At 47.3% G+C, this 13,627-nt stretch overlaps 1 protein-coding gene across 6 annotated transcripts in view; it reads right to left on the bottom strand.

Annotated features, from left to right (window-relative positions):
- LOC126980862 (ADP-ribose pyrophosphatase, mitochondrial-like) overlaps positions 1 to 13,627 on the bottom strand; it is a 32,698-nt gene that overhangs the window by 4,759 nt on the left and 14,312 nt on the right. The window contains exons 2-8 of one of the 6 annotated variants that reach the window (XM_050831188.1): positions 12,004 to 12,179; positions 3,324 to 3,439; positions 2,484 to 2,608; positions 2,087 to 2,182; positions 1,581 to 1,702; positions 1,163 to 1,372; positions 208 to 445 (exon numbers count right to left, since the gene is read on the bottom strand). In XM_050831188.1, coding sequence (XP_050687145.1) covers positions 208 to 445; positions 1,163 to 1,372; positions 1,581 to 1,702; positions 2,087 to 2,182; positions 2,484 to 2,608; positions 3,324 to 3,434 — 902 coding nt within the window. In that variant the 5' untranslated portion in view covers positions 3,435 to 3,439; positions 12,004 to 12,179. The other 5 variants (XM_050831186.1, XM_050831187.1, XM_050831191.1 and 2 more) reach the window with 5 other exon arrangements.

Raw genomic sequence — 13,627 nt, 5'->3', positions numbered from 1 at the left:
GGACTTGAGTAAAAATGTAAAAAAATATTGGTACGAGTAAAAATGTAAAAAAAATAAATAAATAAATAAATAATAATGGTATGGAAATTGAAGAAACAAATGAGGTACGAGTGAATGTGTAGATAGACAATGATATGGAGAATTCTTACTCGAGCCCAATAAGGTGAAACACACGAGGCACCGGGAACAATAAAACGAGACGCTCACCAATGGGCGTCGTGTCTCTGTGCCACCCTCTCGATCATGTCCTTGTGGCTGGCGTAGAGGTTCAGGCTGCCGCTGATGTCCTGCCACCTCACAGTCTTGGCGTCATCCCCGGCGTGGAGCTGCAGGGAGTACAGCACCCCCTCTGTGTCCTCTTGGTGGAAGTTGTATGCCATGGTCTCCATCCAGGCGTTGTCCGTGTTGCGCGGGTCGTCCACATACCCGGAGTAAACCTCTACACCTGAAATTTGAAGTTCTGTTAATCCCTTCTCCTTTCATGGCCTGTGTCTTAACTTTTTGTCTCATCAACTCCCCTCCTCTAAATGACAGTCTCGTATCTCTATGTTCCGCCAGTGTTGCATCTCTCTGTCTTCTACCAATATTTTCATGCTGACTGCTCTTCTGAACTTGCTAACTGCATGCCTCCCCCCTCCCGCGGCCCCGCTGCACTCGACTTCCTACTCTTGCTCACCCCTATACTGTCCAAATCCCTTATGCAAGAATTAACCAGCATATTCATTCTTTCATCCCTTTTACTAGTAAACTCTGGATCAGCCTTTCTTTGTTTGTATTTCCTCCAGCCTACGACTTGACCTCCTTCAAGAGAGGAGTATCAAAACACCTCTCCTCCTGAAATTGATCTCTTTTGGAAATTCCTCTATATTTCATTTTGTAGGAGCAGTGATTAGCGGTCTTTTTTTGTCTCCTTTTTCTTATTTTTTCCCTTGAACTGCTTCCTTTGCTGTATATAAAAAAGTTGGTTTGAACATAAATTTAACATCCACAAACAACCTATAAAAAAGTACAAAGTGACCCAAAACAGTAGTTGTAATATTTTCTCATATCCTCACTGCCTTTGAGGAGTTCCCTGAGCTGGTGTTCAGTTTAATTTCCACACTAATAAGGGTAGAGATGCAACAAGTAACACAGAGAAGCGTCAGTAAATAATACATCTCACCGCCTTTGAAGAGTTCCCTGAGCTGGTGTTCACTTTGTTCCCTCTGTGCTGGGGTCATCTCCAGGGCGTTGAGGGCCTCCTCCAGGAACTCCCGCTGCAGCGTAGCCGTGACACGCTCCCCTGGGTCCACCATGCCCCCGGGGATGGCCCACTCCCCGCTGTCCCTGCGCTGGATGCACACAAACTGGAGGACTGGCTTGTCTGTCTCATCTGGAAGTGATCATCATAAGCACATCACTGTCATCACTCTGAACAGCATCATCTGTTGTCATCATTGTCATTATAATTTCAAAGGCTCGTTGTTTGTTTTAGAGTGGAGACGTTTGGGGCAGTCCACCATAATATGACAAACAATAAAGATGATAAAGCAGCACAGGTTTCAAATGTATGGACTCTGAAGAATCAATCTTCCACCCACCATGAATAACCCTCCTGCCATCGGCCACCTTCCAGCGCGTTACGATGGGATCGGCAGCATGGTTGGGTCCCCACCGCCCCAGGGCGCCCCGCCCCGCCAGACCCGTGCGGCCACACACGTTCCTGGAACAGAATCGTGACAACAGTGTGTGTTCCTCAAGGCATGAGACATTGCTGATAAAAGAAATGAGAAAATCACTTTGTTTTATTAGTATTTCATAAGATAGATTATTTTCTATATTGACAGTACAGTGAACACTATCTTCATCAATAAAACAAATAAACACTATATTCATAAACAGTAAGACATGAAGCTATCATTAATCCTCCTATGGCCATTTCATGGATGAAGTTTCCACAAAGAAACAAATAAATTTCAAAGTTACTAGACAAAATTACTCTTCCATCAATACAATTATTAGACAAAAATATTCATCTCTTAAAACAACATGTCAAACTGTATCTCCCATCATCCGGGCGGCACAACATGAACAACGAGCCGCTCACCGTGGGAAGCCATCCACTACATTGTACTGCCTCGTGTGGGAACAGCGATTCACTTTGCCGTCCAGTGCGTTCCACCGTGGCTTGAATCTTGGGGCTCTGCAATGCATGAACAAAAATCTCCATTCAGCAAATAATAGACACAATTTTCTATTCTTCAATGTACACAATCTTTTCTATACTGGTATTTACACAAAATTTTCTGTGAAGCAAACTTTACCATTAGTACTGTTCTGGAAAGCATCAAGTGTCTTCCATAGAGCAAGAGAGATGAGCTTTATCAGACATACTTCTGCATATTCCCATAAAGAGGACTATTAAAAAAACACATTAAGGGCCAGACTCATGATATAATAACAATCAAAGCACACATGAATGGACAGTGAATGGCTGTGTCTACCCTATCTCCGGGTCGGCATAGACGGGCCCCGCCAGGATGTGCGGGGCAGTGTAATGCGGCGGTGTGTACCCCTCAAAGACTGCACTCCACTCCACTTTGCTGTCTGGCACCTCAGTCCGCTGCACCTGTACACAAACACACACACAATGAGCTGAAGCTAAGGCTGTACACTCAGACTAAACATCGAGTTATGTTTGGAGAAGTTACATTCACTCTCCTGTATATATTTTCTTTAACAACCGAGGGACCTACATGGGCTGAGTGCTAAATGAAACTATGTATAACCATAAATTCTGACATAATGTTACATAAAATAGCAAGGAAACAGGAATTCTAAATGAGCATTATTCTGTTTTTCTTCCGGGGTTAAGTATCGTCAGTCATATACAGGTAACTCTCGATTTACTTGAGTTCGGTTTACATGGTTTTTAAATAACGCGGGGTCCAAAATTCAAATAAATGTTTAATTTACACGTTTTTGTCACTTATACGCGATATTTTATGGAGTGGCCACCAGATATCTAACGCAACTGGACTCACACGGCGCCGCGGCCACACAGCTGAGCTCAGTTCTTCCCGCGCGTCACTTGAACAACAATACAGTACCTACGCTGCCACGCTACTCAACAACAACAACAACACCCTCGCTGCTGTGCTACCACGAGGAGAAGGGGAGCCAGAGGAGGAACCACGAGAGGGATACAGTAGACAATAAAAGTACAAACCTACCTCTTGTTTGATTTACATTGTTTTTGATTTATGCGACCTCTTCAAGGACACAATACTCGCATAAATCGAGAGTTACCTGTACAACCAAGGCCCTGTCCCTTCCTGCCTCACCTTGCCCTTGGTGAAGGAGTACACGCCGCCCCGGCACTTTGTATGCATGTTAAGCGCCGCCACGGTGCTGAGGAGGCTAGTCTGGCACAGGAGTCTTGAGGCACTCTTCATGCCACCTGAGGGAAAGCCTTTTTTATGTTCTTTCTATTTTCCGCATACTTAATAAAATGTAATTGGTCTTTTCACGGTCAAAGGGTCTGTGGCCAACAAGTACGGTATGAAGCCAGCACAACTTGCCTTAGGGAAGTGGGTGTCCCTGCCTTGCATAGACTACTTTTCCCTTATGGCTACAGTAATGGTATGTAGCTATAAATTAATATCCTCACTTCCTTATGGTGGATTAACCCTAGATCACTATCGTTGCTGGAATAACGTGGTTATTATCGTTGTCTGGAATTCCGGACAAACTTTGCGGTCATAAAAACACATTTAGGAATGGTACATGTAAATTTCCTTCAAAGTCACTTAGTAAGACTATGACATCTGTGAATCTAAGGTTGTCGAGGTATTCTCCATTTATCTTGATTCATATGGTACTGATATCTCACTGTAATTTCTTCAATACTTTTAAGAAAGCCAAGAATAATTTTGGAGAAGGTGTCACCTCACCTAATGCCTTTCTTAATTGAACTAACCATCCGGCGAAAACAACTTTTGCCTTGCAATGCTAAATATTCAGATGTAACGTACATACTCCTATATCAGGATGGCAGGTCTGTCCATCCCTGACCTCACATGCTGTCACCCAGTCTTTTCCTAAACTAACAGAACACCATGTTATGCACCTGTATATGTGCCCGACACATTATCTATCAAGGTCAGGATGTAAACTTGACAGATAACAACCTACTGCCGGTAATATTGAATTTTTTTCTAGTTATCTCATGTGATGTTAATACTGCACTTGCATTATCCCCTAGATCTTGTCATTCTGAATCTTTTGAACCCATAAAAATATATCGCAACTGATAGTACCAAGGTTAGGGATTTACTTCCGTTTAATAAATTTTGGCAGCAGGCCACAGGTCAGGTTGGCTTTAGCTAATTTACATGTAGTCAAGTTAGGTCAGATCGGGTAAAAGTTCTGTCCTCACATTACACAGAAATAAAGAAAAATTAAGCCTTCACAAGACCATGAGGAAGGTGGATAAAGTCGCTCCTGGAGTTGAGCCGCCGCCTCACCCATCAACCACAGGCGACAACAAGGGCACTGCGGAAAGTGTATCACATCAGGGTTGCCAGATTATCGTACTCACCACATCGTATTTATCATTTTTTAAGCCTCAAACTCTCGTATCTACACAAATAACGAAAGAATACTAAAGTTGGCGTTAAAACTGTTATTTATTGATGTCTGTTTGTTTGTTTTTGCTATAGATCTCAGTTAGAAACTACGAAAATGCAATACGGTGTGTACGATAATTTGGCAACGCTGTATCACATGTACTTATCATACCAATTAAACCTAACAAATCTAACCTAAGTAAATCTCACCTGACCTAATAACTAAATCTAACCTAACCCAACCTGACCTGTGCCCCGCTGCCAGAATACAGTCATCCCTCAAATAGTATGGTTTCCAATAGTTCGGTTTTGGTTTTATGTGGATTTTCATGGAAGATTTTTTTAGGATTTTTGAGTTTCCCAGTGAGCAGGAAATTTAAAAATCCTAAAAATGTCTTCTATGACAATCCGTATAAAACCAAAACCAAACTATTGGAAACCGTACTATTTGAGGGATGGCTGTACAATTAACAGAAATGCATAACTATACATATGTACCCATAGACCATATTCTAAAAAACGATGTCAAAAATCCTAAATGATCTTCTATGACAATCCGTATAAAACCGAAACCAAACTATTGGAAACCGTACTATTTGAGGGATGGCTGTACAATTAACAGAAATGCATAACTATACATATGTACCCATAGACCATATTCTAAAAAACAATGTCTCACGAACGAATGATCGGTGAGGGCCAAGCAATACAGAAGTGTGTGTGTTGTACGTGCATAAAGTACTTCATATGGTACTAAGGTGTCCCTCGCAGTCAGACGGGTGTACTTCTGGAATACGCAACGACAGGTGACTATAATTGGGGTACATTGGGGAATAGTTGGGGTACTTTAGGGTATCACTGGGGTACATTGGGAAGTCGTTGGGGTAAAAAGATGTGCCACTCGTAAAAAAAAAAAGTGATCCTTAAGCAACATGTACTTAAGACTTATCAACACTTACTTTGCCCTACTCACACACTTACTGACAGTCGCAACACAGGCAAGGAACACAGCAACCAGCCACTCAGTAAACAGAAAACAGTCACTCAGTCAACAACAAACACTCAAAAAACAGCAAACGGCCACTCAGTAAACAGCAAACAGCCACTCAATAAACAGCAAACAGTCACTCAGTAAACAGCAAACAGTCACTCAGTAAACAGCAAACAGTCACTCACTCAACAACAAACACTCAAAAAACAGCAGTCACTCAGTAAACAGCCACTCAGTAAACATATAACAGGTGTGACCGGCGCTTTGTGGAGAGTGCTGGGGCTCTATTTACTATCATTTCCTTCCTTGAGGCACACTAGATATTCACAGCAGCAGGAGAAACACAAGGAACACACAAGGAACACCACCGAGTCAGGTTCGCCGTCCTCCGTCTCCCGGCCAACGCGTTTGTTTATCTACCGCGCCTCCCACGCAGTGCGCACCGTTGCCAAGTCTCATGACGGGTTAGTAAGCTCCCAAACCAATACCAGAGCCTTCGAAATTTCCTTGTATAGTGTCTGGTGTTTATATTTAAGTTCACAAATTTGATGAAACTATACAGGAAAAGTCTTGTGTATTTAGTGTGGCAGCGAAGACCTCCCCGTTTTGGATTGGATAGGATTCTATAGTTTGGTTCGGGCTGTTACGAAGACACTGTGTTGGACCGTGAAATCGGCTCTTATACCCAAACTGAGCGATTTATCACCAAATTTCCTATGTGTATCTGTGTGTGTGTGTGTGTGTGTGTGTGTGTGTGTGTGTGTGTGTGTGTGTAATAATAATAATAATAATAATAATAGTGATGGGCCAAATTTGTGGCTTTACCGTGTACCAGCGACAGGCCAAATTTTTGCTATGATATAAACCCCCCAAAAAATAGATGATGCATAAACTGATCACAAATGCGTTGATATATATTATGAAATGGTTTGCGTGAGTGATGATTTTTTCTCCTTTATCTCGCTTAGAGGGAAGGGCCTTTAAGAAACATGATCCCCGCAACTACCGGGTTTAAAACAAGGAGAAAACACACCGGAAATGCCTGGTAAAAGAGAAAACACAGAGAAACCGCCACTTTATAGAGAACAACCAAAGGAAGAATCAATCAGCTGTTTGTGTTTTGGTTACGGGACGGCCGTCGTGACCAGTGTGACCCAGGGCTGTGATTATCCTCGACTTCATCCTCATCCTCCTTCTCATCTTCCTCATCGTATTCATTGTCATCATCATCATTATCATCATTTGAACCATTACCATAGCCTTTCCCAACGTCCTCCTCTATCTGATGTCAAACTGGGGTCACAGTGAATTATTATTATTTTTATTTATTATTTTTCGTTGTAGAGGCTTTAGCTGGCGAACAAGTGAGCAGTAACACATCCTGTAGAACCTGACTGCCTGAGGATCAACAAGAAACACCATCGCCAGCGCCAGCCACCTCTATTTTTTTTTAATTTATTTATTATTTTTTTTTTCCGTCTACGCCTATTGCGCCGGCAGGCTTGCTTGAGGGGCTTGGATGGTAGTCAGCCTCAGCCCGTAATGGCGCAGGCAAGTGTTTATAGTGGCGCCATCTTCTCTTATACAGACTGCTATGAAATGTGAAGTTTTGGCAGCAGTTGTAGGCACTTTTTGGTACCCCCCCCCCCCCCAAAAAAAAAGCTGTATAAGTTCGACCAAGAATTAGAAGAAGAATATAATGTGTTACAATCTCTGCCATTTGCTTCTCAGTATATATTTTTTTCTGAACAGTTCGTTGGTGTGGTCCCCTAACGTAGGATATGCCCTTACTCTTTCGACTGATGAATGAAGATGGCGCCACTATAAACACTTGCCTGCGCCATGACGGGCTGGGGCCGAATACCACCCAGGCCCCTCAAGCAAGCCTACCGGCGCAATAGGCGGAGACGTAAAAAAAAGAAGAAAAAAAAAAAAAGAACAACTAAGGAAGTGCACATAGTATTATATCGTAGCGAGCAACACTTTGGGAAGGTGTCGGGAGCGCACTGGTCAAGGGAGGCTGTTTTTCCATCTGACGCCCTGCTGCTCTCTGTTAAGACGGAGCGAAGGCCATCCCCTCGACCGTCAACTGAACTGAACTGGGGCGCACAGGCCGGCAGCCGCTCCTCGCGAGACTGGCCGCCTTGCCACGAGGGACACACGGGCCAGTGAGGCGCCTTCTTCAGTGCACTCCATCCTGCTCAGGCAGATGCTCGCATTACATCTCCCCGCCTGGCCCTCTGTCGTCCACGACTTCTACGAGCCCTGGGTCGTCACTTGTGTTGTCATATATCATCAGGTCTACGAATTTGACCCGTCCAGTCCCTGATTTAGTTTTAAACGCCATTAAAGTATATTCAAGTAATGTCTTTCCTCCAACCCATGATGCTCGCTTCCGTGTCTCACCGCGTCACACCCAGCACAGCGCTAACTCTACGCTCCGTGTTTGCCACAGTTCGTCACTGTGTGCCACAGTTTCACATTCACAAGAATGGATTCCTTGAATTGGGTCGCAAAGGCTCCTCTGAATTGCCTTTGGCGACTGCCTGTTTGATAAAGCTGAATTTCTACTTTCCATTCATGCCTCGGTGCAAGAACACGATTAGGTAGATCTGTAGGCCTCTTGGTGTCGCCCCGCGTGGCCGCGGCTGTGGGGGTCACGGCCTTGGGGTGAGCAGGAGGCTATCAGTGGACTGGCCGACTTTTCTTGATGCCTCGTAGAAGGAAGGCCACCGCTGGGAACGCCTGCCTGGCTACACACGACAGGGATCAAGAGAAGCTCTGGACTCTTAAAAGAAAAGAAAAAAATGACAGCGACGCGGCAGTAAATACCAATCTATCCTGTTAATGTCAGCACACCTTCCTCCCGTCCTTTGGGGATGAGGGGAAAGGATTTCTCACAGCAAAGAGACGCCTCAAGAGTGAAACAGAAAGCGATAAAAAGAACAAACCCGCCACAGCCCAGCACCCGCACACAGAGGACAGGAGGAAATTGCAAAGCACGAAAGTCTGATTCGGTTAGAGAGGTGTTTAGATAATCCCTCTTCAGGAGAAAATTATGTTGCGAGGAAATGAAGACAGAGGAACTTTGCTCCGGATTTTTCCAGTGGGGTGGCGGGTCTTCAGGTGCGAGAGTCTGGGATGGCGGGTCTTCAGGTGAGAGTCTGGGGTGGCGGGTCTTCAGGTGAGAGTCTGGGATGGCGGGTCTTCAGGTGAGAGTCTGGGATGGCGGGTCTTCAGGTGAGAGTCTGGGATGGCGGGTCTTCAGGTGAGAGTCTGGGATGGCGGGTCTTCAGGAGAGAGTCTGGGGTGGCGGGTCTTCAGGTGAGAGTCTGGGATGGCGGGTCTTCAGGTGAGAGAGTCTGGGGTGGCGGGTCTTCAGGTGAGAGTCTGGGATGGCGGGTCTTCAGGTGAGAGTCTGGGATGGCGGGTCTTCAGGTGATCCGATAATAATATAAGTCTGCCAGTGTGGCCTTATTCGTCAACGCTAGGTAACAAAAAAACAAATGTTTGCCCGAAGCACACTGCTCGCATAACCACACGAACACAGCGTTAGGTGCTGAGGCAGCTGTGTGTTAGTATAACAGTGTGGTGTTAGCACCGTAGTGTAATGACCTACATACATGAAGGCATCGAGGCGGGTTTCCTCACCTCACTCAGTCCATTAAGTACCTACAACAACACTGCGGAAGATGCCGAGGCAGTTATTTGTTAGTGATAACACTGTAGTGTTGAGGACAACATGATGGCATCGAGATGAGTTTCCTCACCTCGCTCAGCCCCTCATGGCCACCCGCCACCTGGTCCTCAACTCAACATGGCGGACGGGCCGGCAGACGAGAGCGCCAGCACCGTCGCTAGGCGCAGGCCTGGCCATTCTGTTGGTGTTTTACTCTATCAGCTGCGTCTCTCTCCCTCATATAATGCATCACATTCTAACGCGGCTTGCTGGCCGCGCCCCGCGTCACCGGGGTGGGCGTTGCCGCAGCCTATGTAATCTAAGTAAGCTTAGTATCTTTTCTTTCCCTCTGCAGACGAGCTCTGTTTTCTGGACGGCAAATACGCCTCAACACCGCAAAAGCAGCCAGCGAGTGACGCGGAGGGCTGCTGCATAAACTACATAAGGCTATATAAGGCCTTGACATAAGCATCCTTGACGCGACTAATCCTCCGGCCATCTTGTAAGCAGCCTCAGTTTTCCTTCCTGCTTTATTAAAGACAAGTTTGCCCTCTGCTCAATGCTTGCAAACACTTGAGGGACTTGCTGCTGTCCATTCTCGTAAACAATGGCCGTGTAGATCATAAACACCAGCCTTGGGTCTTGTTATGAGGTGGATCATCAGTTTTAGAGCCTCGAAGTGAGTTAGGAAGTAAAAGGTACAGGACTTGGGGGGGGGGGGGGGGGTTAAGGGGAATCCTATCCAGGGGGATCCCCCCTTCCCCTCACTCTCTCCCTTTCAGGTGACGCCACGGGCTGATCTGACCAATGCGGTGCAGACTCAGCTGCGGGCGACCAATGGCAGGAGTCGCGCCAGAAGACTGACCAATGGCAGAGGCGGGGGAGGTCTCGGCGATGGAGAGGACGAATGATCCAACCCTTTGAGGAGCAAGTCATTCGGCGTTGGTCGTCCACACCAGCAGGTCGTGTGTAGCGTTAGTCCCCAGCTTGTCCCTTACACGAGGTAAGTCTGTTTTCAGTGTATATCAGAGTGTTTCTGTCAGTGTGCCTTGGGTTTTTGTGGCCGTTACTGTTCACAAAAATATGTTTTTGGTGCTTTTTCTTAAATGTGAATTAGGCAAGGCAGCGACAACTGTCAAAGTCAAAGTGGAATGGTTGGCAGTTCTGGTGTGGATCTGTAGTGTCTCCGTTACTAAAGCTCCGTGCCCTGAGCTGTCACTGGTCACAGTATATATAGTTCGGTGGTTATTCTGAAGGTTGCATCAGTCTGGTCAGCCACATAGTAGTGCCACGGTTGGCAGTTCTTAAGGACCGTTCAGATATAATGCAAAGTTTCCTTCTAATATAATTTACTCCCCCTGCAGTGGTCTGTGACACTCCTCCAACATTTAAAAACACAAAAGAATTATCTTCCCATTACAATATAGTTTCTTGCTCTCGGTGACGTGCTCAGTAACTCTTGAGTTTGCCCCCACACCCCCTGTAGCCACACACTGCCGCACCAGGAGTAGCTCTGCGTGTGACTCACCCTGGACGTTTCCTCTTTTCAGGTCATGGGCCACCCCGACGCCGTTCAGTCCTCCAAGCGTCCCTTCTCCGAGGTGGAGGCAGGAGACCTCCAGCTGGCGCCGGCCAAGGGTCCTCGTCCTCTGCCACAGCATGGTGTGTGTACACGAACACTGCCCCTACGGCCATCCGCTGTTCTTCGCTTTCTGCAGCAGCCACAAGACAATAGGCAGGCACTGCAGCCACAGCCACAGCAGAACGGGCAGGCCTTGCAGCCCCGTCCTGCTCCCACTGTTCGGCCGCGGCCACAGCACAACGGGCAGGCTTTGCGGCTCCGGCCTGCTCCCATCGCTCGGCCCCGTCGTGTCAGCCGTGGGTGCCAGACACTCCCGCCGGCAGTACTGCGGCTGCCTCGCCCCTGCAACACCACGCTGCCCATGCCGTGGGGCGTGGAACCGCGAGACTGCCCGAGAGCTGCCACGCCGTGGGGCGAGCCGAAAAAAAGCGACGTGGCCAGCGCAGAACAGGAGCTGGCGGAGCTTCTTGGGTACACGAGCATGAGTGCTCGCTTCGCCTCTGCCTACGGCTTGAACTTTGCTTCACTCGTGGGCAACGGTGGCGGTGACGAGCACGATGAACCACAGCAGCAGCCCTGGAACCCCCGGCCGCCCCCCGAGCTGCACGAGGGCGTGGAGGTGGCGTGGGAGGCGAGGCAGCAGCGGTGTGTGGCCACAAACACCAGCCACGTCAGTGACTGCCTACGGCCCGTCAGGAGGTCCCGCAGAAAGCAGTGGCGCCGCGCGGCGACTTGCTGGCGGCGGCAGTGACCTCTGACTCGACGGTGGCTGCGTGCTGCACGCGCTCTCCGCTCTAGTCACGTGTGGTTTTGTCTTGCTTGAGTGTATTGTTTTGTCCCGATTTGTTTTTGTCTTACGCAAATGTATTGTTTTAGATGACAGTAAAGTTTTGCTTCTAAATGTTTCCTTTTTGTCTCCTTCCTGCCGAGTAAAGAAATGATATTACTGAGTAATCACTGCTATTGTGTCCTGCCTGGGAACGACCCACACAGTGGGTTAACAAACACACGAACAAAAAAAACAAAAAAAACATCAAGTACTTAACTGTAATGGAAGCATTAATGGGGATCACACACACACACACACACACACACACACTACAGGTAAGTGGCTCTAATAAAAATAAAAAAATAGAATACTTGCGCTGGGTGGTTTTCGATAATACAGAATATGAATGACATTGGGCAGCAGCTGTGTGACTCCTTCCCTGCTCCTTCCGGGGAGGGGGAGGGAAGGGCTGTGGAGCTCCATGAACGGTGAGTAGCTACGGGGATTATTTACTTCAGGCCTCAAACACAAGGCCAGGTGGCGGGCAGGCCCTGTAAGAGAGAGTCAAAGGTCAATTGTTAATAGTAGTGGTAGTAATAGTAACGTGGTGGTTGTGGTAGTAGTAATGGTACCTAGTAGTTGTGGTAGTAGTAGCCTTGTTGTTGTTGTTGTAGTAGTAGTAGCCTTGTGTTAGTAGAAGAAGTAGCAGCCTAGTAGAAAAAGTAGTAGAAGTAGCAGCCTAGTAGAAAAAGTAGTAGAAGTAGCAGCCTAGTAGAAAAAGTAGTAGAAGTAGCAGCCTAGTAGAAAAAGTAGAAGTAGCAGCCTAGTAGAAAAAGTAGAAGTAGCAGCCTAGTAGAAAAAGTAGAAGTAGCAGCCTAGTAGAAAAAGTAGAAGTAGCAGCCTAGTAACATATCGAGGCTATCTACAACTCGGCCTCACCGGTTTGCTGCAAGAGGCTGCACCTGTGTTACAGCCGAGGAGAGTTTGTTCGTGAGTGTGTGCGACTGGCAGCGAGGAGAGAGGGAGAGTCGCCCCCTTGTCCGTCTTCCCTCGAGTACCTCCGCCGTGAGGAGATTAGGAACAGAGGGACATTGAGGAGAGATGTGAGTGGGAGTCCTGAGAACTTTGGGGGAATGTTATTACTCGTCTGACATACCGGAAAACCTAACGACAGTCAGTCTTTTCTATTACTGCTTGTTCAGCTCAGATAGGCGGGGGTGACCACCCTGGCGTGACGCACACTGAGGTGACCAAAGCCCGCCCTGGCTTGTCGGGTTATTACACAATGTGTAAGTAAGATTAACGTAACAATTTCACCTTGAGTGAGACGTTCCTCGCGGAAAGGCCTCTGCCCAGCCCTTTGTATCCCCCCCTGTTACCAGCAGGGGAGTGATCTGACTCCCCAGTACGTGACCTTGTTCAGCCATGTCAGGTCCCCCCCCCCCTGCCTTCGCCCTCCCAGGGGCTCCCTTCTGCTTGTTTCAGGGCGTTCTGAAATATGATTTTTCCAACTTCTTGAAGTGAACAAACCCCGCCCTGGCTTGTCGGGTCATTACACAACTTGTTAATAAGAGCATAACTACTTCACTGAAGTAAGAGGTCTGTCCTCAGCCCTATGAACACCAAACTGTTACTCACAGGGGAGGGAGTGGAGGGGAGTGATCTCACTCCTCGCTTCTGGTGCAGTCATGTCAGGTCACCCCCCCCCCACCTCCCAGGTGCTACCCTCAGCACCAAGGCCTTGGCATGAACATATTTGACTCCCCACTACGTATACCTGGTGCAGTAGACAGGTTTTCCTCTCCCCACCTCCCTCCACCTGCCCTCTTGCATCCTTCCATGTGGGCTACAGGGATTCTGTTGTATACATTTTCAACGTCTTTTCAAGTGAACAAAACCCATCCTGGCAGATGTGTGAATAAGAGCATAACAATTTCACCCTGGGTGAGAGGTCCCTCGCGGAAGAGTCTCCCCAGCCCTTTCATCCCCCACCTGGTAG

The sequence above is a fragment of the Eriocheir sinensis genome, chromosome 45, assembly GCF_024679095.1.
Source record: "Eriocheir sinensis breed Jianghai 21 chromosome 45, ASM2467909v1, whole genome shotgun sequence".
In the NCBI taxonomy this organism is placed as follows: Eukaryota; Metazoa; Arthropoda; class Malacostraca; order Decapoda; family Varunidae; genus Eriocheir; species Eriocheir sinensis.
The sequence above is the reverse complement of the archived record's forward strand: the minus strand, read 5'-3'. Positions and strand labels throughout refer to the sequence as shown.